The sequence below is a fragment of the Mustela putorius genome, unplaced genomic scaffold, assembly GCF_011764305.1.
Source record: "Mustela putorius furo isolate JIRA1106 unplaced genomic scaffold, ASM1176430v1.1 tig00003859_pilon_pilon_pilon, whole genome shotgun sequence".
Taxonomy (NCBI): Eukaryota; Metazoa; Chordata; class Mammalia; order Carnivora; family Mustelidae; genus Mustela; species Mustela putorius.
In genome coordinates this window covers 11,441,856-11,465,293 of record NW_025422011.1, presented here as the reverse complement: position 1 = coordinate 11,465,293, position 23,438 = coordinate 11,441,856, and the positions used below count along the sequence as shown (strand labels likewise).

Here is a 23,438-nt window from a genome sequence, read left to right as displayed (position 1 = left end):
TAAATCTGGGAGTGGGTCCTAGCGGTCTGTGTTATAACAAGCCCTCCCCCCAGGATTCTCAGGCACATTAAAGTTTGAGAATGCCAGCACTGGGACACCATCACCATATGCTCCGTATTTCTGTGTTCCCTGCTCCCCTCGCTGTTTTCCAATGTGCCCCCTGGAGCAGCTGCTCTGTGGTCAGCAAATTCACCTTCACCCTCCACATCTTCCAGGGATGTTCTCCATACCTCCTTGCATTAACTGAAACCCTCTTCTCTTCTAGAGAGTCCTTGGTGGTGGTGGATATACACTCATATCTATTTACTGCAGGACAGCCCCTTGTCCTTCCTCTCCATCAGTATTTCAAAGCCGCTACTCTCATAAAAACACCTACTCCATGGAGGCTCATGTCCTGTGGTTACTCCAACCTCCCCCCTCTCATCATTCAGGTCTTTTGTACCAGGCTCATCCTCGGTCACTTTGAAGTCTCTTGTGATGGCGAACACCCGAGTCCCTCAGTTTCTTGACAACCTTATCTCCAATGACCTTCTCCTTGGTCCTCTAACATGGACTTGCACAAGACACATAGAAACTGTGCCCCTCTGCTTTCCCTCTAAAATCACAAACACAAGGATCCCATTCCTGACCACAAATTCTTGCATTACTCTTCTGCTTGACTAGCTTTTCCCATTATGATCATTTCCCAACCTCTTTGGAATATCTAATTCTAAACCTTCCCCTTTCTCTTCATCTAGTCCCCTCTTTTGTTCCTTTCCCAGCTTTGATCGGATGGTCTATCATTTTGTCAGTCTTTGGCATACATCTTCATTGACTTTGTCTTTCTGACCTTCTGTCTCTACTCTGGCAAAATCCCATCATAGTTGACATCAGCCATCAATAAATCAGATATTGAATAAGCACCAACTTCATGACAGGTATTTTTATAAGCACTAAAGAAAGATGCAAAATGGACAAGATGGATCATGGCCTTGGCCTTGTGAAGTTTATCCCCTATTGGAGGGTAGATGGGGGATGAAAAAAACAGGCTTAGAGATATTTAATACATGTCAGGATCATGATAAGTGCTTCCAGGAAAAATAAGTGCCAAGAAGGGAGACAGAAAGTAATGGGAGTGGGAGGATGGGGAGAGGAGGTGGTGCTATTTTAGACACCATGGTCTAAGAAGGCATCAGGAGGAGGTGACTTTTGAGCAGAGACCTGAATAAGCTGAGAACCAAGGTGTGGGAGGAGGCTCCAGAGAATAGCAGGTGCAAAGATCCTGGGGTGGGCAGGTGTTTCACCTGTTAGAGGAAGAACAAGGTGATAGCGTGACTGAAATGCAGACAGTAGTAGAAGATGCGGTGGGAAGGGTGCCCAGAGGACACATCATGAAGGCCTTATGGATCCAAACGAGGACTTGGGAGTTTGTTCCAGAGGAGCTACTGAAGGGTTTTACGCCTTTGTCTGAAATGATCTGACTTTCCTTGGAAAACATCACTCTGGGGACTGTGTAGAAATTATACTGTGGGGAAGGCATGAATGGAGCAGGACACAATGAGGGAATTCTGCTGTGATCCAACTGGGAGATGAAGGTGTAACCATAGAGTTTCTCTGTACTTTTCCCTGAAAGTGTAGTCCCTGAACCAGCATCATCCATATCATCTTCTAATGCAAATCCCCAGGTTCCCCTCATCGACCTACATTTATTAAACTTCTGATCTTTTTTATTTTTCTAAGATTTTTTATTTATTTGACAGAGAGAGAGAAATCACAAGTAGGCAGAGAGGCAGGCAGAGAGAGAGAGAGAGAGAGAGAGAGGAGGAAGCAGGCTCCCCATGGAGCAGAGAGCCCGATGTGGGGCTCGATCCCAGGACCTTGGGATCATGACCTGAGCTGAAGTCAGAGGCTTTAACCCACTGAGCCACCCAGACGCCCCTAAACTTCTGATCTCTTACATATCCTCTCATTCTCAGAAAATAACTCTCACTTCATACTTCATGGGGCGGGGGAGGGGGGAGGAATACATCATGTAAGAATTCCTCCATTTCTGCCTACCATATCTATAAAATGGTAAATAAAATTAAAATAAAAAGTAAAATAAAATTTCACTCTATTCATATGAAAGAGGTATCCCTGCTTTTAACTGTGGCCTCTCTGTCTTATCTGTGTTTATGGTCCATGCCTGTTCAGGTCCCTGCCAACATGTTAAAAATAATTTCCCCCCACCTCTACTTCCAGCCCTCACTCAGTCCAAAAGCTGAACAAAGCTCTTGGAAGAACTGCTACATCCATTCTCTCTGTCCTCTGGTCCTCCTCCCTTCCCCAACCTACTTGAACCCGGCGTTGGTTCCCACCCTTACACAGGAAGATCTCTCACCAGGTTCCCAATGATCTTTTGCTGCTAAAACCATAGAAAACATTGAGCCATATCACACAAGTATATCTGTGCTTTGTGTTATTAGAATACTTCTGTATGAGATTTATAAAGAGCTGTCACCACGCCAACCCCACCCCGTTACCTCTTCTCTTTCCCTGTCCCAGACCCTCCTCCTTGGACCTCCATCACCTAGTAACTGAGGGGTTAAGCCATCACAGCAAGGGTCCCCCTCGCCCAACTCCCATATCAGGCTAACAGACTTTCTGATTGGTTTGCGTGTTACATTTTTTAGTATAACCCATCTCAGTTAAAATCAACAGATTTTCCAGAATCCTTCTTGACTGTTCAGAATCATTTAACACACTCAGATACTTGAAATAGTCTCTTTCTCTGATCTCTGTGATCCCACACTCTTTTCTTCCTGCACTTTTCAGTTTGCTGCACTGACTTTCCCCCATTGACACAACCTTTAAATGTTGATATTGTTCTGGATCCTCTTCTCTTTAAAATCTCAATAGATCTCACTTATTCTCACCTCAGGCTTTCAATTACCATCTGTATGTGAATAAATTCTACATTAAATGTTTAACTGAACCTCTCCTCTGAACTCCAGACCTGACTCAAATATCTGCTTAGCATACCATTTGGATGTCTGTAAAGTCTACAAATGTTACATGAAATTGCACTTCCTAGCTCCTAGCTCCCCATCTGGTCCTTCTGCTGAGTGTGTTCTACCATCCACCCAGATGTACAAATCAGACAACTAGGAGTCATCTGTAACTCTGTAACTCCTCCCTTCCCCTCACCACCCCCTCATCTTCCATCAATTACCATGTTCTATTTAGTCTCTTTCTTTTAAAAAAAAAAAATTTTATTTACTTGTCTAGAAGGAGAGAGTGCACACACACATGAATGGGAGGAGGGGCGTAGGGAGAGGGAGAGAGAGAATTCCAAGCAAACTCCATACTGAGTGTGGAGCTTAATGTGGGGCTCAATCTCACAACCCTGAGGTCAGGTCATGACCTGAGCTGAAATCAAGAGTCAAACACTCAACCAACTGGAGCCACCCAGGCTGCCCCCTATTTAGTCTCTTTCTAACCTACATGGGATATATATTAAATCCATTCCATTGGCTTCCATATCCCCTCCGGTCTCTGGTTCAAGCCACCATCCCCTCTCACCTCTCTGATCATAGAGGCCTCTTGGATTCCTGCATCCATATCTGCCTCTCTCCATTGTATTTTCTCTAAAACAGCCAGAGTGATCTTTTGCAAAATGCAAATCTGATTAAACCAATATATTCTGTTTCACTCCCCTGGGATTCAAAATGAGGTCACATTCCTCTTAATGTTCAAATCAGATAAGTTAGAGCCTTCAACTTGTCTGCCTGGTGTGATAATTTCAGATTCCAAAGGTTCAAATTGTCTTCATAGATGGAACTGAAAAATCTGCCTATATTCTTTTTGACTGCTTGGCTGTCTGTAGAACACCAGAGTGTACTAGTCCTCTGCCATAGGATAGTCCTTGCCCATTGCAGTATGATCTGTAGTGACCAGGCACTGATGTCCACCAAATACCCCAGGGTAATCTTTACCCAGCAAAAGAAAGTGTTTCGATGGTCTAAGCCTAACAGTGTTTCAGTTCTGGAAGATGGGGGAGGAAACCTTGCTTTACAAATGTCATAGCCCACTACGATGGCTCAATGTCACAGTAGGCATGGGACCCAAATGTTAGACCTCTTCCCCTCTTCATACACATGGACAAGGAGAGATGGTGGGTGTCAGAACCTGCTTACATTTCCCAAAACAAAGCCATAATACCTTTGTGAATTTGTGCATGCAGACTGATTTGCTCTCACCCAGGCCTTAAGACCCAAATGCAAAGGATGTTACCAGAGGCCAGCAGCCTGAGCTCCAACACTAATCAGAATGGACCTGAAGCTTAACCAGTCAGGGTATAGTCTACTTCTATTTGAGAAAGAAGATAATTTTCAATCCAAATGTCCTTGACACTCTTTAGTTCCTGTCTTTAGTAGGTGGTCTGACTTCTAACTCAAGGTAGAAACATAGGAGAATCCCAGGAGTTGCCTTCTCCCTCTGTCACATATAACCAGCCACAAATCCTTGACTATTCTACCTATGAACACCCATAGAATTCAGCTCTGACACTTAGTTCAAGCCCTTCTTTGTTCTTTTACCATTTTAATCATTCCTACATGTCACCCTGGCTTGACTTCCAGTCTTAACCTCCATATTGCCTCGTTGATCTTTCTAAAATATAAATCTGATCCCTCCCCTGTTCTGTTTAAAGCTCTTTAATTAATCCCCTTTTAACTACTGCAAGGATGGGATTCTTAGTCTGAGATGCATGAAGTAGGAGTCAATGGATGGGCATCAGAGGAATTGTGAATGATGTACAAAATTTTGTATGTGTATTTCTCCGAGATAGCTCATGGTTTTCATCAGAGCTTCAGGGGGATATATTTCCATAGAAAAGCTAAGGTCTACAGTTGAAGCTCAAGCTGTTTAGCTGAGATGAAAGGGATTTTCATGACCTGGTTGCTACTGACCTGGTCAATCTTATCATTTGCATCTCCTTCCTGCCATCCCTCTCCACTTAACACTCCAACAATATAAAACTGCTTAGGATTGCTAAAACACACCATACGATCTTATGCCTTCCTGTACTTTTGGGCATTGTGCTCCCTCTGCCTGCAATGCTCTTTTCTTTATCCCCTCTCATCTGCTTGTAAAATTTATCTTTCAAAATCTGGCACTGGCAACATTTTTAGAGAGATTTCCCTGGTTCCCTCCTATAAAGAGTTAACTGCTCTGGCTTATATATGAGCCACGTCTCTTTCTTGTACAGGCTTGTACAGCACCCCCCCCCCCATCCAGCTTCTTTGGTTCAACATTCTGTGCCTCAGGCTCACTCATGTTCCTAGTAATAGTTTGTTAATTTTCGCTGCTGTATGGTATTCTGTTGTATAATTTATCATTTTTTACTACTGACAGACATTTGAATTGTTTCCATTTTCAGCTACTAAGAACAGGTTGCTATGAACTTTCTTTTTTTTTTTAAAGATTTTATTTATGTATTTGACAGACAGAGATCACAAGTAGGCAGAGAGGCAGGCAGAGAGAGAGAGAGTGAGGAGGAAGCAGGCTCCCTGCAGAGCAGAGAGCCCGATGTGGGGCTCAATCACAGGACCCTGGGATCATGACCTGAGCCGAAGGCAGAGCCTTTAACCCACTGAGTCACCCAGGCGCCCTGCTATGAACTTTCTTATCCCTATCTTTCAGTTACGTTACATATGGTGCTCGCTTTGGCAGCACATATACTAACATCAGTTACCTTACATATGCATTTCTATTAAGTATGTATCTAAAAGTACAATTTCTGGGTTATGGGGTATGTGATCATCGAGCTGCCAAATACCATCGAGCTGCCAAATACTGTCCTAAAGTGGTTGGGTCAGTCCTAAAGCAGTTGGGTCAATTTCAACTCCCATCAACTGTCTGAGAGTTCAGCTGCTGTACATTCTTGCCATTACTTGGTCATTTCATTTTTAAGTTTTAGCCATTTTGGTGATATACTGGTACACAGTATATACTATACTGAATTTTATTTATGTAGCGGTCTACTCTTCTTAACACTGATTTCCTTGAGGCCATGGGACTCTGTCTTAGGCAGCACTGTGTACCGACAGGTAGTGTCTGGCACACTCCGGTGCTAAGGAACTGTTTGTTGAGTGAACAAAGAGTTGGAGAAGCGAGAAGGGGCTGACAAGTCTTCCTAATGCGAAAATCAAGCTTTTAAGGTGAGTGACTGTCTATTTTTGCCTAACTTTGAGACAAGTCCTAATTATCAGACTTGTTTGAATGTCTGTCCCCTACCAGTATTGTTCTTCTGGTACTTTCTCAAGGAATCACTAGCTAGGTACTCCTTAGCATTGACTGCGAATTTATATACCAAGGCAGTGACAATTCTGACCATAAAGTTAAAAGACACCTTGAAAATAACTGTATTTCCCTACTTTTTGGCAAAATCACATCTAAGCCACCCAAAGCAGAGAAGAGGCTAATCCTTATTTACAGATGTTAATCTTTACTTAAGTCCATGATTAAAGAAGTTAATCCTTGTTTGAACCTTGTGGGTTTAATGCACATCACTTTTTACTGAGGTAACATTCACTAGGATAGCTTTAGTAAAAAAAATGGATAATAAGTGTCGGCGAGGATGTGGAGAAATGGGAAACCTCATATGTGGCTGGTAGGAGGGTAAAACGGTGTAGCTGTTTTGAAAAACAGTTTGACTGTTGCTCAAAAACATGAATGCAGAGGTGCCTGGCTGGCTCAGTCGGTAGAGCATGTGACTCCTGATCTTGGGGTTGTGAGTTCAAGCCCCTCATTGGACATGAAAATTACTTAAAAAAAAAAAATCTTTAAAACAAACAGAAAAACATGAATGTAGAGTTACTACTTGACCCAAATATTCTTCTCTAGACATATATCTAGAAAATTAAAAATGTATGTTCACACAAAAAGTTGTAAACAAATGTTCATAGCAGCATTATCCATAATAATCAAGAAGTGGAAACACCCCAAATGTCCATCAGCTGATGAATGGAATCCCTACAATGGCATACTACTCAGTCATAAAAAGGGATGAAATATACGCTAGAACATGAGCAAATCTTGAAAATATTCTTCTAAGTGAAATCAGCCACAGAGGCCACATATCATATAGGGCCATCTATATAAAATGCCCACGATAGGCAAATTCACGGAGACAGAAATTAGGTTAGTGGTAGTTAGAGGCAGGAAGAAGGAATAAATGGGGCGTAATTGCTCATAGGTATGTGTTACTTTGGGGGGTGATAAAAATGTACTAAAATTAGATAATGGTAATGCTTGCATGACTCTACAAATACACTAAAAACCACTGAATTGTACACCTTAAAAGGATGAATTTTATGGTATGTTAATTGTATCTCAATAAAGCTGTTATACAATACCTCAAACTATTACACTTACTTTTTTGCATAATTTGCTTCTTACCTGAACTATTTGCTATAAGCTTGCATTATTCTTGCAAATTTCAAGAAAACAAAGGTTTTTAAAAATACGGGTGACCCTTGAATTGTGGGTGTTAAGGACCTATTTAGCCACAGCAACTCCATCTTGGTTAAAAGCCATTTTGTTGTTTGTGCAGTAAAACTTAAACTGACACTGCTCCCCCCCCCCCGAGAAACTTACTTAGAAGCAAGTCTGGGAAACCAGTAAAATATGGTCAGCTAGTTCCTAATAACAGAACCCAGAATACAAAGCCAGGTCGGCCAGTTCTTAATAACAGAGCCCAGGATACAAGGACGAGTCGGGCCAGGTGGAGACATCCAGTCAGTTAGAAACACACATACCTTTTCCCTAACCACCAAGGAATGTAAACCCCGCTGTTTGGGCGCCAACCTTGAGCACCAATTCTGACCAGAGTAATAAGTTAGGTCAAACAGCTACTATAGGGTAAATTGTAATTCAATTGGCCACCTGCGTGTGACCTAACATGACTACAATCTCATTGGCCACCTATGTGTGGTCAGACTTTTGCTCTATTAAAGGTATCTGTAAGATGGGGACGGGTCGTCCTCTTCGGAGGCGGCCCTGACCGGTCGGTCAGTCAGTCAATTCTTGAGCCTCTAAGCTGGGGGTGGTCTCTCTCTTTGGAGAGGCCTGGTCAGTCTGACATCTAATGCTTAGCATAGAATAGAGCTTTGTGTAACTTTCACCTTGTCTCAGTCTCCCCTGACCAATCAGTCTAACTTCTAATACTTACCATAAAATAAAGCTTTAAACAACTTTCACTTTGTCTCAGTCTCGTTTTGTTTAATAATGGACTTAACAGTGGGATCATGGTCTGAGCCAAAGGCATACACTTGACTGAGCCATCCAGGCACCCCAATATACACGGATTTTTGATTATGCAGGGGAAGGGTCAACTGTATATTTAATTATGATTTGTATTTTATTCCTGTATTATTACCTCTTCTTTTTCTCTCATTGAACCAACCCATACCGTCCTAAAGGATCACGTATATGATCAAGTAGGACAGGACTGCCACAGGCATTTGGTTTAGACAAGAACAACCTGGGTAAAACTTTGCTGGTTTCTTCCCTCATTATTCTCTGGAAGCAACATCTTAATCCAGTAAGACTGGCCCAATCAATGTCCTCTCTTATTTTTCTCTTCTGATCTCTTGAAGAGGAAACTACGAAGCAAAAAAAAGATGCATAAAACATGGTATTAGAGACTACTACTGTCACCTTTGATTACTTTTTATGAGACTGACACGCTGCCTACTGCGCTAAGGAGGCACCTACCTTTGATTACTTTTAAAAATTTCGTCTTCCCCTTAGTTTTTTTTCCCTCACTCCAATGGTTTTTAAAAAACTTAAAAATTCCTCTAATCCTGTACTTCTCAAAATGTGGTTCCCAGCTGAGCAGCACCCACATCACCAGAGGACTTGTCAGAAATGTAAATTATAGGCTTCAGGGATTTGAACGGGCTGGTACTGGGGGTGCCCCCCAACCCCCAACCGCCGCCCCTGCCCCCAACCGTCCGCGAGCTGGGGGGGCGGGGCTTAAGTAGTCCGCCAGGTGAGTGTGGAGTCGGCTGGCTTTAGTTCCTGCCCCTCTTCCCCAGCCATCAGCTATCCAGGCATAATGCACATTATTAGTAGACTGCTGCAGATCTGCTGAGTCACCTTTCTTTCCCTTACCCTACCTTCCCTTCGCCACTCTGCTTGGATTCTTCCCTCAGCCTGTTTCTCTCAGCATTTTCTCTCCCATCTTGGAATCTGCTCTTGCCCAAATCGCAACACGTGTTTCTGTCCTTTCCCACATACCTGGTGATTGTCAACATCCCCTACTTAAGAAACCCTCACAGCACGTCCCCGGGGAGAAAGAGAAGAGGGTAACCGTGAGAAGAAAGATTTTTGTTTGAACATGTATGGTACTTACTCTGGCAAAAATAAGCATGCTACTTCAGTGGAGCAGAGACTGACAAACTTCAATGTGCAGAGGGGAGTTTGTGGTTTTTAAAATGCACGTTACTAAGCTTCAGATTCTGGGCTCCAGAGGCAGTATCTGGGTTGGAGTTCAGGAAGCTTCATTCTCACAAGTGCCTCAGGTGATTTGGAAGGTGTAGACCTTGCCCACTTTGAGAAAAAACAGGTAAAGCATGAATCTTATGGGGGTGGGATGGGGGGGGAGCTTCCATACCTCTCCCCTTTGCAGAGTCTCCACCCACTGGAAGTTTCTACAAAAAGAAAGTAACACAGGACCCACATCTTTTAGTGACATTTTCCATGTCATTAATTTAGCAATGGAGTGCTTAGGAGACTTTTAAATCAAGTACTTAGACTCTCAAAAAAGAAAAAAAAAAAAATGTTCTTAACACCTGAAGGGTAAACTGTTAATGTAGGGGCAGTTCTGCTGTGGAGTGGTAAAGTCATTCTTGAAATAATATATATCCTATATAATTGTAGAAATAATCCTGAATAAGCTAATTACCTTTGCACTTATGTTCTCCTAGCATATAACTGAGATACATAAAGTTTCATTCCTTCTAAAGTTGTCACTTTGGAGGAAGCTTTCTCAGATTATTATTGTTCACAGTGGGTTATAAGTATTAGTGGAAGAAACGAATATATATATTATATATTACCTGAGAAAAATCATGATTGTGCATCAGTTGCCAAGGTGTGAGATGATAATCTCACAGTTTACAGTTTACAGTTCAGTGTTACATCCTTCCACATTTTCTTTCTTTAAAAAAATTTTTTTTAAGACGTTATTTATTTATTTGAAAGAACACAAGCAGGGAGGAGGAGTCAGAGGGAGCCCAACGTGGGGTCTTAATCCCAGGACCCTGGGACCATGACCAGAGCCAAAGGCAGATGCTTAAATGACTGAGCCAACCAGGCACCCCCTTTTAAAATTATATTATTTTTTAAAAAGATTTTATTTATTTATTTATTTGAGAGAGAGAATAAAAGAGAGCATGAAAGAGGAGAAAGTCAGAGGGAGATGCAGACTCCCTGCTGAGCAGGCTGCCCTGGGACTTAATCCTGGGATTCCAGGATCCTGACCTGAGCTGAAGGCAGTCACTTTTTTTTTTTTTTTTTTTAAGATTTTATTTACTTGACAGAAATCACAGGTAGGCAGAAAGGCAGGCAGAGAGAGAGGGGGAAGCAGAGAGCCCAATGTGGGGCTTGATCCCAGGATGCTGGGATCATGACCTAAGCTGAAGGCAGAGGCTTTAACCCACTGAGCCACCCAGGTGCCTCTGAAGGCAGTCACTTAACCTAACTGAGCCACCCAGGTGCCCCCCCCCCAACCTTTCAAAATTATTTTTAAAAGATTTTATTTTTTTGAGAGAGTGAGCGAGCAAGAGAGTGAGCACAGGAGCAGGGACAGAGGGAGAGCAAGAAGCAGAAGCCCCTGCTGAGTAGGGAGCCTACCACAGGGTTCAATTCTAGGACTCTGGGATCATGGTCTGAGCCCAAGGTGAACACTTCACTGACTGAGCTACCCAGGTGCCTCCTAGCACATTTTCTTTCTTAAGACTCCCCCACCCCATCATTGTCATCCCAATATTTTTACTTGTGAAGTACTGGAGGAAATGGCATTTTTGGCCCCATACAATAGAGCTGCCCGATTTCAGCAGTATCAGTATTTTGGTCTGGATAATTCTGTGCTGTCCAGTGAATTGCAGGATTAGAAGCACCCTTAGCCTCTGCCCTCTAGATGTCAGAAGCACCTGCCCCCCACCCCCCCAAGCTGTGACAGCTTAAAAATACCTCCAGACATTGTCAAATCTCCTCGGGGGAGCAAAATTGCCACAGGTTGAGAATCATTGAAGTAGAACATTAAGTGAAGAAAATACAATTCACATGGTAACTCTATGGAACATTTTGATGTCTGCGGTCAAAGTATTTTTGCTTTTATGTTGAAAATAGTGTGTAGCTTCTTGAGAGTGTTTAATTAGAAATGACAGTGTTTTGTGAAACCCAAAAAAACCCCTATTCTGGACATATTGTACCTCTACAAAATATGAAGCATATCTCTAAAAGTGATATTAACTTAAAATTAAGGTGGACACATGAAAATGTAAGTGGACAAGAATGTTATCTCAGTATGTGAGAGGTAGTGTGGGCCAACAATAATAATAATATCAATACTGTGCTGATATGCTCATACAGTAGGCAATATTGACCAAACATTTGTGCCAGGGGGCACCTGGGTGGCTCAGTCGGTTGAGTGTCTGACTCCAGCTTTTGGCTCAGGTCATGCTCTCAAGGTTGTGGGATTGAGCACCATGTCGGGCTCCTCGCTCAGTGTGGAGTCTGCTTCAGATTCTTTCTTCCTCCCTCTTTGTCTCTCCTTGATTTCTCTCTCTCTCTCTCTCTCAAGTAAATAAAATCTTAAAAAAAAATTTTGTGCCAGGCACATTATTGCTTCTGAGAACGCAGAGATAAGAAAACAAGTGTCTTCTCTTGGAAGGCTCAGAGTCTAGTGGGGAGACTCAAGGACATGTGGATGAATAATTACAATTCTGAATTACCATTTCAAAGGGCAGAACTGGAAAAAACTTATAGCAATGTTTACAGTGCATTTGTAGTAACATGACTGAAAAACAAATTAAGAGGCTTGAAAAGCCTTAGCTGTGTGGGCAGTTCATACCTGGGCTAGGTTTCTGTCACTCTGACACAGAGAGTTAATGTAATTCAGATGAAATTTCCCCTCTTTTCCTTATCATAAATGAACTTGGCATTAGTTTATTGGATGATTGAAGTTGAAGCAGGTGGACTATATTGCCAAAATGATCAGGATAAATAGTTCAGTTATTCACTTCACTTGCCTATGAAGACTTCAGCATGCTATGATCTAATGAATGAAATGAATGCCAACTTGGGAAAAAGATTTTATCCATTTAGGGGTGCCTGGGTGGCTCAGTTGGTTAAGTGGCTAACTGCAGCTGAGGTCACGATCCCAGGGTCCTGGTATTGAGCCCGCTTCTCCTCCTCCTTCTGCCCCTCCTCTCTGCTTGTGCTCGCTCTCAAATATTTAGAGAGACAGTACAAGTAGGGAGGAAGAGCAGGAGAGTGGGGAGCCCAATGTGGGGCTTGATCCCAGGAACCTGGGATCATGACCCGAGCTGAAGACAGCTGCTTAACTGAGCCACCCAGGCACCCCCAAAAATACATTAATATTGACTATAACTTTTTTTTAAATAAAGATTTTATTTATTTATTTGACAGAGATCACAAGTAGGCAGAGGAGCAGGCAGAGAGAGAGGGGGGAAGCAGGCTCCCCACTGAGCAGAGAGCCCGATGAGGGGCTCGGTCCCAGGACCCTGGGATCATGACCTGAGCTGAAGACAGAGGCTTTAACCCACTGAGCTACCCAGACGCCCCTTGACTATAACTTTAAAACCAACTTTTTTAGAGTGTTTTCCATTTACAAGCATCTCATTTGATTGTGCTTTGCAAATACTGAGTTTTTTTTTTTTTAATTGAAGGTTTGTGGCAACCCTGTGTTGAGCAAACAGCATCTTCTTTATGTCTGTCTCTGTCACTACTTGGTAATTCTCAGTATTTCAAACTTTTTCAACATTATATTTGCTATCGTGTTCTGTTCTGTGATCAGTGATAGTGACTTGCTCAAAGCTCAGATGACGGTTTGCATTTTTCAACAATATTTTTAAATTAAGGAACATACATTATGTTTTAGACCTATTACTGCACACTTAATAGACTATAGTATAGTGTTAACAAAACTTTTATATGCACTGGGAAACCAAAACATTCATGTAACTTGCTTTATTGCAAAATTTGCTTTATTGTGGTGGTCTGGAACTGAATGCAGAATATCTCCAAAGTATACCTGTATAGACATATGCTGCTCTCCCTCTCCCACAGGTTTGCTCTCCCAGTGGTTTGCTCCCACTGGTTTACTTTTTCTTGTTTCTTTAGTGACACAATGCCCCCAAGCTACTGCATGGCTTTGGATTAGAAAAAAAGGCTAAAAAAAAAATTTATATATATATATATTATATATTATATATATATATATATATATATATATATATAATATATATATATAAATAAAGGATTAAAAATCCACATAAACATAGCTTCAGTCCTGTCAAGTAGGAAATAGACAAATTCGATTAGCTGGGACCATGGCATTGAACTGGGAGGAAGTCAGACTAAAGACATTGATTTGCCTTAAGATGTATTGGTCTTCCTGGACTTGCTGACCTGAATGCACAACTATGAAAATGTCTGAAACCCAAGGAAATGGGATTGGGGTCACTGTATTGTAGGAAGTGACAGCATGGACAGGTATGCACATTCACCAAACATTTCTGGTTCATCTGGCTTCCTGCAAGGTATTTGATAGGGTAGCACCTCTTGGTTGTGGGATCATGTGATTCTTTCTGGCCAATGGGGTGTGAGCACACAGGTGGCAAGACTGGGCTATTGACCAGAGATACTCCCTACTTCGCTTTCCTTATGACCAGCAGCACATGAGATATGGCTTCTTCATCAACCTCAATCTACTGACTACAGTGGACATAGCCCTCTGCTGAACCATGGTGGATACATGTTTTCAGCAGAAAATTGGCTTCTTCCGGTATGAGTATTTTAGGTTTTGTACACCAGACTGTCTCTGTCACTACTATTCAACTCTGCTCTGTTGTGGCATGAAAGCAGCTGTAGGAAAGATATACGTGGATGGGGCTGCAACCCTCCAAAAAGCTTTACAAAAAGGCCACTTGACCCTGGGACTATAGTTTGCAGACCCCCTTTTGTCACAGACCTTTTAGGATTGTTACTGCAGCGTAACTTAGCCTATTTTGATATACTGGGGCTGTGAGATGGCCCCCCAAGTGAGATCTTTTGTCACCTGTGTTGTCATCTTTCCTGCTCCCTCTCCATAATCTTTCCTTTTTCTTGGAAGAACAGCGTAACTTAGCTGACTGTGGGTCTTTATGCTTCCATACCTGTTACTGTATCATGTGCCCATGAAAGGCACAAGAGGCCTCTCTTTCACACAAGCCCTCTTCAGCTCAAACCTGAATCCTTCATTAGCAGTCTCCAAATCATTGGTTTCCATACTTTAGAATCACCAGAAGGGGGTTTAAAAAGCAAAAACAAAAACAGGGTGCTGGGCTCCACCCCTGGAATTTCTGGGGAGAATTTATCTAGTAGAATATGACATGATTTTGACATTGGTCAAGTTCTAAGGAATAAAGCAGTGACTTTTTCAAACTTCTGTGTGCACACAGATCAGCTGAGGATCTTGTTAAAATGCAGATTCACACAGTAGGTCCAGGATGAGGCCCGAGGTTTTGAGAGTGATAGTGGCCAGGGTGAGCACACTTAAGACATACAAGGGGCTAAAGGATTCTAATCTTCCCTTCTAGCCTCTAGGTGTAGCACAGTACAAGTGCTTCAGTCTTGGATAACCTTAGGTCAACTATGACTTCTCTTCACACCTTACAATTTGTTAGCAAATACTGTTGGTTCTATTACAATATGCAAAGCATCCAGCCACCAGTCACCACCTTCACTGTAGCACCCTGTCCTTGGCCACCCCCATCTCTGGGCCATATTATTTCAACAGCCTCCTTGTTGGGCTTCCAGCTTCTCCTCTTGCCCCACTCTCCCTCTTAATCCACACACATGGTAAATTCTTTACACAGCAGTGAGAGGATTTCTTTAAAACCCAGGGTGACCCTGTCACGCCCCTGCTTAAAATTGAAACTATGTATGCAGTGCTACCCATTTCACTTGGCAAAGGACAAAGTCCTTACCATGGCCCGGCAGGCTTCAAAACACTGTATACCTCTTTTTTGTCTTTGACCTCATCTCCTACTCTCTGCTTTAGTTACTGTGGCCTGCTTGCTGTTCTTGAACCCTCCGAGCACACTCCCATCTCAGATCCTGAAACTTGGCTCTTTCCTCTACCTGGAAAATTCTTCCTCCAAGATAACAGCTTGGCCTCACACCCTTCTTTGCCTCAAGTGCCAGTAAGGCTTTTCCTGACAACCCTGTTTTGTTTTTTTCTTCTGTACCATTTCACTATCTGACATTTACTTTTCTTTTCCACACTTAAAACGAAATCCCACAAAGATAATTTTGTTTTGGTCACAATCCCTAGCATTAAAGAGTTCCTAACACACACTAAGGTGCTCAATAAATATTTGAACAAATAGCTAACATACTTTGCCGCTAACTGGAGTATCTTGAGCCTGGAGGCTGCAGTCGTTTCCCTAGCCTCCCTCAGGATACACTGTTGCCAGCCAGAATTACTCATTTTATTCCCTAGAGAATAGTGGGGTTTGCTACAATCTTCTTCAAAACCCTTCTTCAGAGAATTTAAATTATAAATTGGTCATTTGCTGTTGTCACACATTATGTGGCTGAGATCTCTCAGATTATGTTCCTTTAATACATTTTCTTCCAGCACTTGGCTTTATTGTCTGTTCCTTGTCCACACCCATCCCGCCCCTAGTTTAATTACAGGACTGGAATAATTCTCTTAGAGAAAAAAAAATTGTTTTGTATCCGTTCAACATTCTCTTATTAAAGAGTATTAGGGGGACGCCTGGGTGGCTCAGTTGGTTGGACGACTGCCTTCGGCTCAGGTCATGATCCCGGAGTCCCGGGATCGAGTCCCGCATCGGGCTCCCAGCTCCATGGGGAGTCTGCTTCTCCCTCTGACCTTCTCCTCGCTCATGCTCTCTCTCACTGTCTCTCTCTCTCTCTCAAATAAATAAATAAAATCTTTAAAAAAAAATTAAAAAAAAATAAAGAGTATTAGGTAAATCCGAAACAAAAATTAAACAGTCTAATTTGTATTATTCGGGTTTATTGGATAAGTGTCATTTTAAGACATATGATTTTTAACCCGAATCCAGAGTTTTAAGATTTTTAATAAGCCACCCATCTTGCTCATTTCCAGCGCGTTCTACAGAGGACTCCTAGGTTACCTATCCGGTGATTGTTTTGTGGGGAAAGCAGCGAACTGTCTTTTTTCAAAAGACCTTTTGGGATGTGAGAGTGTGCTTGCTCTACACACAGAAGGAATTCTAGAAACTGGGATTGCACCACCCACCCCACGCACCTCTTACTTGCAGAAACCTTTGCCCCCCACCAACCCCCTCCCCCTCACCCCCCCCCCCCCCCCCGCCAAGGGCTCTTTACAGGGCAGACGCCAGCTCCGATCCAGCTGCTTGACACCTATTGTCCCCGTTTGGATGTCAAGCGACTTTGCCTGAAGGACCCTAGCCTCGATTTCGCTCCAAACTCAAGGCGCCGCTCCTGCAGCACCGCCGGGGCCGTCCAGACCTACGCTTAGCGGCCGCCCCCCAACGACATAAGCTAGAGCAGCGCGGTAGGAGGCCCGGTGGGCCCTTCCCCGCAGGCGTTCGCGCTGGGCAGCCCGAGCGGCCGCGAAGGCCCCCTCCCGCAGCTTCTCCCGCCCCCTCCGCCCCAGAGGGCCGGCTGGCTAAGTCCCTCCCGCTCTCGGCTCTCCGCCTCACTAGCAGCGGCTCTCGGTGCTGCGGGGATAGGGCGAAGCGGCCTGCGCCCACGGAGCGCACGACACTGCCCGGAACGCACAGCCACCCTTGCCCCCTCAGCCGCCCACTCGGGATCTCCAGCGGCCTCCGCGCGCGCACGGTGAGCGCCACCCGGACCGAGGCGCTGACCGGGAAGAGGGCTGCTGCCCCGAGTGTCCTTTACCTCCGGATCGGCTGGACCTTCTCGAGGGGCTTGCTCCCCAAGTCTCCCCTCCCCCCAACCCCCCCACCCCGGTTATTACCAGTGCCCTTCTCCACCCTTCTCCACCCTTCTCCGCCTTCTAGCCCCGACCTCTCCTCCCTCCCTTCTCCGCCAGGTGACGAGTGCCGGCCCTCCCCGGCGGGGACCGTTGCACTGGCCGTTGGCGGCCGGCGCTGCGAGGCCCCGCCCCCGGCGCGAGCCTCGGTTCCCCGGGGCGGGTAGGCCGAGCCGGCGGCCCGCGCGGGGGAGGGGCGGGGCGGGGGGCGGCGCGAGGCCGGGCCGGGCGCCCCGCTGGCGGGTCGCGCGCGCGTCCTCGGTCTCTTCCTGCCCTCGCGGCGCGCGCCGGCCCCATCCCCACCCCCACCCGCTCGCGCAGGCTCCCGCCGGCTGCGCGTTTTGTCCCGCGTCTCGCCCCGTCCGCCGCCTGACTCGCCGCTCTTGTCCTCCTTCCTCCCGCTTTTTCTTCTCTCCTCTCACGGTCTAAAGATGCCCTCGGCCACCAGCCACAGCGGAAGCGGCAGCAAGTCGTCCGGACCGCCACCCCCGTCGGGTTCCTCCGGGAGTGAGGCGGGGGCCGGGGCAGCTGCGCCGGCTTCCCAGCACCCCGCAACCGGCACCGGTGCTGTCCAGACCGAGGCCATGAAGCAGATCCTCGGGGTGATCGACAAGAAACTTCGGAACCTGGAGAAGAAAAAGGTGCCAGGAGTTGGCGGGGATGGGAGGGTTGGATGCTCCGACCCTGACTGCCGGGGCCTGCCCTCTGCCCGTCCCTGGCACAGCCCCTCCACTCACCCCCACCCCCCACGCCCGGCCTGCTCAGTCAACGGAGCTTGGAGCCCAGAAAACGGGCTCCTAGGGGAGGTGCTTGTCACCTGACCCGGACGCGGCGCTCCCCCCCGCCCCCGCCGCCCGGGCCGCTTTATTACTCTCCTCCCGCGGTGGGCCAGGCGTTTCGGCCTTTGGGAGTGGGATGCGTGAGGGCGGGGGACTGTCCTGTCGCCAGGCTGAACTGAGTGATGCCTCTCTCTCTCACCGAGGCCCGATTTCTTTGACAGAGGGCCAGCGGGGAGAAATGAAGGGGTCCCGGTGAGGGGACTGAGGGCTCAACCGACCGCCTCGTGGATTTGGGGCGGCCTACGTTGTGTCGCCATGGGGCTGGTCCGCTCCGTTACCGTATACTCGAGGCCTGTTCAGTGTCTCCTCTCGGGAGGGGGGAGTGTGTTTAGGACCTTCATCTAGAATTGGTTCTCTGTCAGGCCCCTTTGGAGTGGGGCTTGGATTTGCTGCCCACCCCCCCCCCGCCCCCGTCTGATGGGCGCCCCCACGTTTCCTTCTTTGTTTCAATTGTCTAGGTGTCCCCTGAGCCTCACGCTCAACTTGACCCCGGGAAGATTTTCTGCAGCGGCTCTTTGCCCCACCGGGACTGTAAAGAGGGATGGGAGGGAGACTGCCACGATGGAGATTCGTTGGGGGGCGTGGGTCCGGGTTAGACCGAGGGGATCGCCAGGTCTCTGGGCACATGGAGAGAGCGTCTAACATGGCGGCGGCTGCGAGGAGAGGGAAGCGCTTTACAGGAGCTGCATTGTGAGCACAAAGCGAAAGCAGAGGGGGAGGGCAGAGACCAGGCAGCCGCCCCGGCTGGCCTTCACCGCCCCCCACTCCAAAAAGCAGTTGAGCCACACCCACAATTTTTTGGATTCAAGTTGGCATTCTAGGTCACACCGTGAGGTTGATCTTCAAGTAGGTCTTTTGTTTTATGCTCTCAGTGCAGGACAGTGTACCAACTCTGTTGAGAGCGACACGTGTGTGTGTGTGTGTGTGTGTGTGTGTGTGTGGGTGTGTATGTATATAGGGAAAGGGTCTCGGTAGAGTGAATAATTCAACCTTCAGTAAGACTGGAGGTGGAAAGGAAGAAGCAAATCAGTAGAACAAAAAATAGGGTAATTACATCTGTGACTGTTCTGCAAACTTTTTGTCTTTTACCTTAAAAATAAGAACTTTGCTTAGATGACTTCCGCTTGTTTGCTTTTAGTAAAACATATTTATTATAACATTTTGAATTTTGACGAAGTCATTTAAAAATGTTTATTTAGCCACCTACCTAACAGTGTTACTTAAGATGCTGAGACTTACTTAGCTAAAATTTGGGCCATAACAAATAACTTGAAGAAAATGGTGTAGGCCATAATTATTTTAATTGCTTGTTTTAGGATTTATTTTCTATTTCTTGGGAGTTTTAAAACATTTTTAGATTCTATGCTAATCTGTCTCATTTTTCTTACTGGGAATTTTACTTGAATTTCTTCGATTTTATTAGAAATAGAAATCAAGAGATGCACTGCTTGTAAATGCCCACCTTATTGGTGATATTTTGATAAGCAAGTGTGGTTTATTATAAATGAAAGATAATAGATTTATCAGTAGCAATAAAACAAAAAGTATTTTACTTGTAAAGTAGCTACATTTAAATATGTAATGGAATTAGCCTGCCCAAGGCTAGTATCTTCTGAGTGTGCCCTCTGATTTAGTTTTTGCTACTCTATTTGAACTTGAGACTTAGGTATCTTTTTAAAACATCTTACTGCAATAAGCAATCCTGTCAATTTGGTTGATACCTGAGTGGCTTAATTTCCAAAATTCTTAGGAAATGCCTGTTTTCTTTTAGGATAAGAATCAAAAGGTAAATAGTAATGATGTAATACTGTAAATATAGACATTTGAATATAGATATATATTTTTTAATGACTCAAAAATAATTTTTCAAAGTTCTTAGTTAAAGGCAGGCACTGGAATTACAGCCAGTTTATTTGTGAGCTGACTGAGTCTAGTGTTCCAGATACGAATGGGAGTTCAGTTTATAAGCTCTATGAAGACCTGGCAGTGACAGGTCACTCATGTGTGTGGATTTATATTATATTATATATTATATTATATTATATATATTGCCTAACACCCGCCCTCCAGCCCCCCTCTGTAACTATTATTACAGAGATAATAGACTAGGCTAGTAAGTACTGAAAAATTTCTTGTATTGGGGTGGGGTGGAGGGGAGGGGGGAGGACTACACAAAGTAACAAAAAGTATTTCATGTCCCCCTCCCCCCCATCTTCTCAGTGTTTTGGATCAAATTACAGTTATGTGAGGTTTTTTTAATAACTCACAGAATGAGCTACCTACTTGTTAAATAGTAAGTCTTGGCAGTTGTTGTGACTTAGTTACTATTGAAATTAAGTTTTACTTTTTCAGAAACTCACGGCATTTGGATTTTTCTCTAAACATTCAGTTTCTAATTTAAATTGTATTCTATATCTAGAGGATTTACTGTATGAAAGGATTTAACTGTGATTTTTCGGTAGTGAGTGAGCATTTCTAAAACACCTAAAATAGGATTTACTTTACAAATCAGTTTTGAACCTTTGTGGAAATCCTTGTGCAGTAAAGTAAGATGATATTTATACCTGGATTTCCTTTTATGTCAGTCCACATAGCAACTTATATTTGAGCTGTATTTCAGACTTGACTTATTCATAAGTCTTCTGGATAGAATCTCTTTTTTTAATGGATTCTAAAATCCAGTATCCTGACCAAAATAAATACCAGATATGTAGTGTTACTTTAAGAGTTGGAGAATTGCGGGCGCCTGGGTGGCTCAGTGGGTTAAGCCGCTGCCTTCGGCTCAGGTCATGATCTCAGGTCATGATCTCGGGGTCCTGGGATCAAGTCCCGCATCGGGCTCTCTGCTCAGCAGGGAGCCTGCTTCTCTCTCTCTTTCTCTCTCTCTGCCTGCCTCTCTGTCTACTTGTGATCTCTCTCTGTCAAATAAATAAATAAATCTTTAAAAAAAAAAAAAGAGTTGGAGAATTGCAATAATATTGCATTTCATATAAAATATAGAGTTATTCATTAGTTTTCTAATAAGTTAAGCCAAGAGAGGAAAGCTAAGCATCTGTTTAGTGAAAATGCGTGCTTAACTTTAATGAAATATGATCCTTCTGTGTAATGCAACTAAATGGCCTGGTAGTTTTTGAAATTTGGGCTTATAGATCCTATGTGTGTATTTAGCAAAGAGAAGAAATGTAGCTGTAATCAAAAGAATGAAGTGCAAAACTTCATTTACAGATCTTTGAACTTTTATAAGTAATAATCAATTGACTGATTGCCTGGTCAGTTTGTTGGTATAGAATTGGGTTCTAGGCTATGCAAGATGGTACTTTGAAACCAAGCCTTAATTTTAATTGAAGAGAGAGCTCATTTATATGGTAAGATGCAATCAGTTTAATGTAGAGTAAAGGATGTTTCAATAGATGACATTTTAAAATTTTATGCTTTTTGGAAATATAAAAGGTTTAGACACTAGTGATTTTGGTAGGTGAGAGATTAACCAAGTGTTTTATTGCAAGACAGCTTGACAACTTTGTAACCAATATGTGACCATAAGTGATAGCCAAAGTGTACTTAACTGTTTTACATACTACTCCCTAAAGTCCTTTTGCTCTTTATATCTTTTCAGTAAATATACTGAAAAAGGATGCTGTCATTGTTAGAGAAAACATTTCTTTGCAGAGCACTGCAGTGTGTCGCTACTTAGAATATTCAGTGCAGCTGTTGTACAGAATTTCTGTTAAGTATTTTGAAATAAAAACATTCTTAACTATTTTGTAAGTAATATCTTTCTTGGGGCTAACACCTAAAGTTTTTCTTGACAGAGTTAAAAATCTCTGATGTATTCGCTTCTCGCATTGGTTGCATGAAGTATTTCTCTGCAATGCAGAGAGCAAGATTACTTTGTTTTGCATTCACCTTGTTAACAGGGGAAAAAAAAGCATTTGTAATCCTTTATTTGCTTCTCTCTGCCTTACTGGGTGTGTTGTGTGTGTGTGTGAGAGAGAGAGAGAGAGAGAGAGGGAGAGAGAGAAAAGTATTTAAAATTTGAATTTAAAAAAAGACAATTTCTTCATGTGATAATACGGGTATCTTTTTCTTGCATGAGTAGAATTCCAAGTATTGTAATGAGGATGAATTGGTTTAACCTGAGCATGTTATTTTACTCTAGATGATTCCCATGTGGCAGATATTTCTGTCCAAATACATTTTGTGTGACTTAGAGATTAAACATACAATTTGTCATTTTATGTATTTAATATTTAGTTTATATTTAGGAAGATTAGTACTGTTTCATCTTTAAAGGTTACTTTCAGATATTAAAATTATAACAACATGGTGTTAATTTTATTACTATATTGTTGATAGAATCTAAGATATAACACCTTAAAGTAATTTTAGGATTTGGTGGAATTCATTTTACAGAAAGTAAATTGAGGTGCTCAGGTAAAATGATCCAGTTTAGAATGAGTGAATTCCAAGGTCTCTTGAATTATGAGGGTAATTAGAATTTGTAATGCTCTGCAACATAAGTAATTTTTCATATTTAAACTGATCCTTTAGAACCAAGTGAGGCTTTTTACATTAAATTTTTTAATTAGAGTTCCTCTGTTTTACAAAGCTGTGAAAGCAAAAGGACAAAGCTTTTTTATATCTTCGTTGTTTAACCTTTATTAATACCTTGTTAAATTTGTGTTTGTAGGCTGTTCAGATAAATGGGGTCTTGAGAATAATAGTATAGGTAAAGTCCCAATATATCAGGTATTATTGGGACATCTGTATTGTTGTAATGGAATGAATTTTTAAAGTCTAAATTCTGAAGTGACTATGCATAGTTAAGCCCTGAACCCACATTTGCCCCTCTGGACTCAGGCTTGATATGATTGTAGACCAGATAATTTGGGAAAAGCATTACCAGTGGAAGGAAGTTGGAGGAAGGAAAGTCATCCTTTCCATCTTAATTCTTGTATTTCAAGATTCTGGGTATCTTAGTAATAGGTCCCTTTTTCTGGGGTCAATGAATTGTAGGTAGCACTAGAGAAGGATGAGAGGAGTAGCAGAAGAGACAGCCAAAGTTGGAATTGTAAATTGCTTGGCTTCTGTTCTTTATTTCTCGCACTAGTTACACTGGTGCTTTTGTTGGCTAGAGTATGAGGGTAAAAACATATATGAAAGAGACTGTAGGGCAGAGTTCAGAATTCATATTTCCTTAGGAAAAGGAAAGGTATGATTCTTGGCCATGTTCAGCTAAAGTCTGTTTCCTTTAATGTCCTGTACTGTCTGTATCTGTATACTTCCTTGACATTTTAGTACTGTCTTATGTTCTTACCTTTTGTGTTTTCCTA

General features: G+C 43.4%; 1 protein-coding gene and 1 long non-coding RNA gene across 2 annotated transcripts in view; one reads left to right on the top strand and one right to left on the bottom strand.

Moving 5' to 3' along the window:
* Window positions 1–8,385: 8,385 nt before the first annotated feature.
* Window positions 8,386–8,967, bottom strand: LOC106006144. The gene is made up of 2 exons (XR_001180044.2): window positions 8,737–8,967; window positions 8,386–8,624 (listed from the first exon to the last, which is right to left on the bottom strand). It is a non-coding gene; the product is annotated as an uncharacterized LOC106006144 (long non-coding RNA).
* Window positions 8,968–16,917: 7,950 nt separating this feature from the next.
* The window catches only part of CAPRIN1 (cell cycle associated protein 1), a 39,040-nt gene continuing 32,519 nt past the window's right edge, over window positions 16,918–23,438 (top strand). The window contains exons 1-2 of the mRNA XM_045066046.1: window positions 16,918–17,109; window positions 17,698–17,907. Of these exons, the coding sequence (XP_044921981.1) occupies window positions 17,698–17,907 (210 nt within the window). The 5' untranslated portion in view covers window positions 16,918–17,109. The remainder of the gene's footprint in view (window positions 17,110–17,697; window positions 17,908–23,438) is intronic.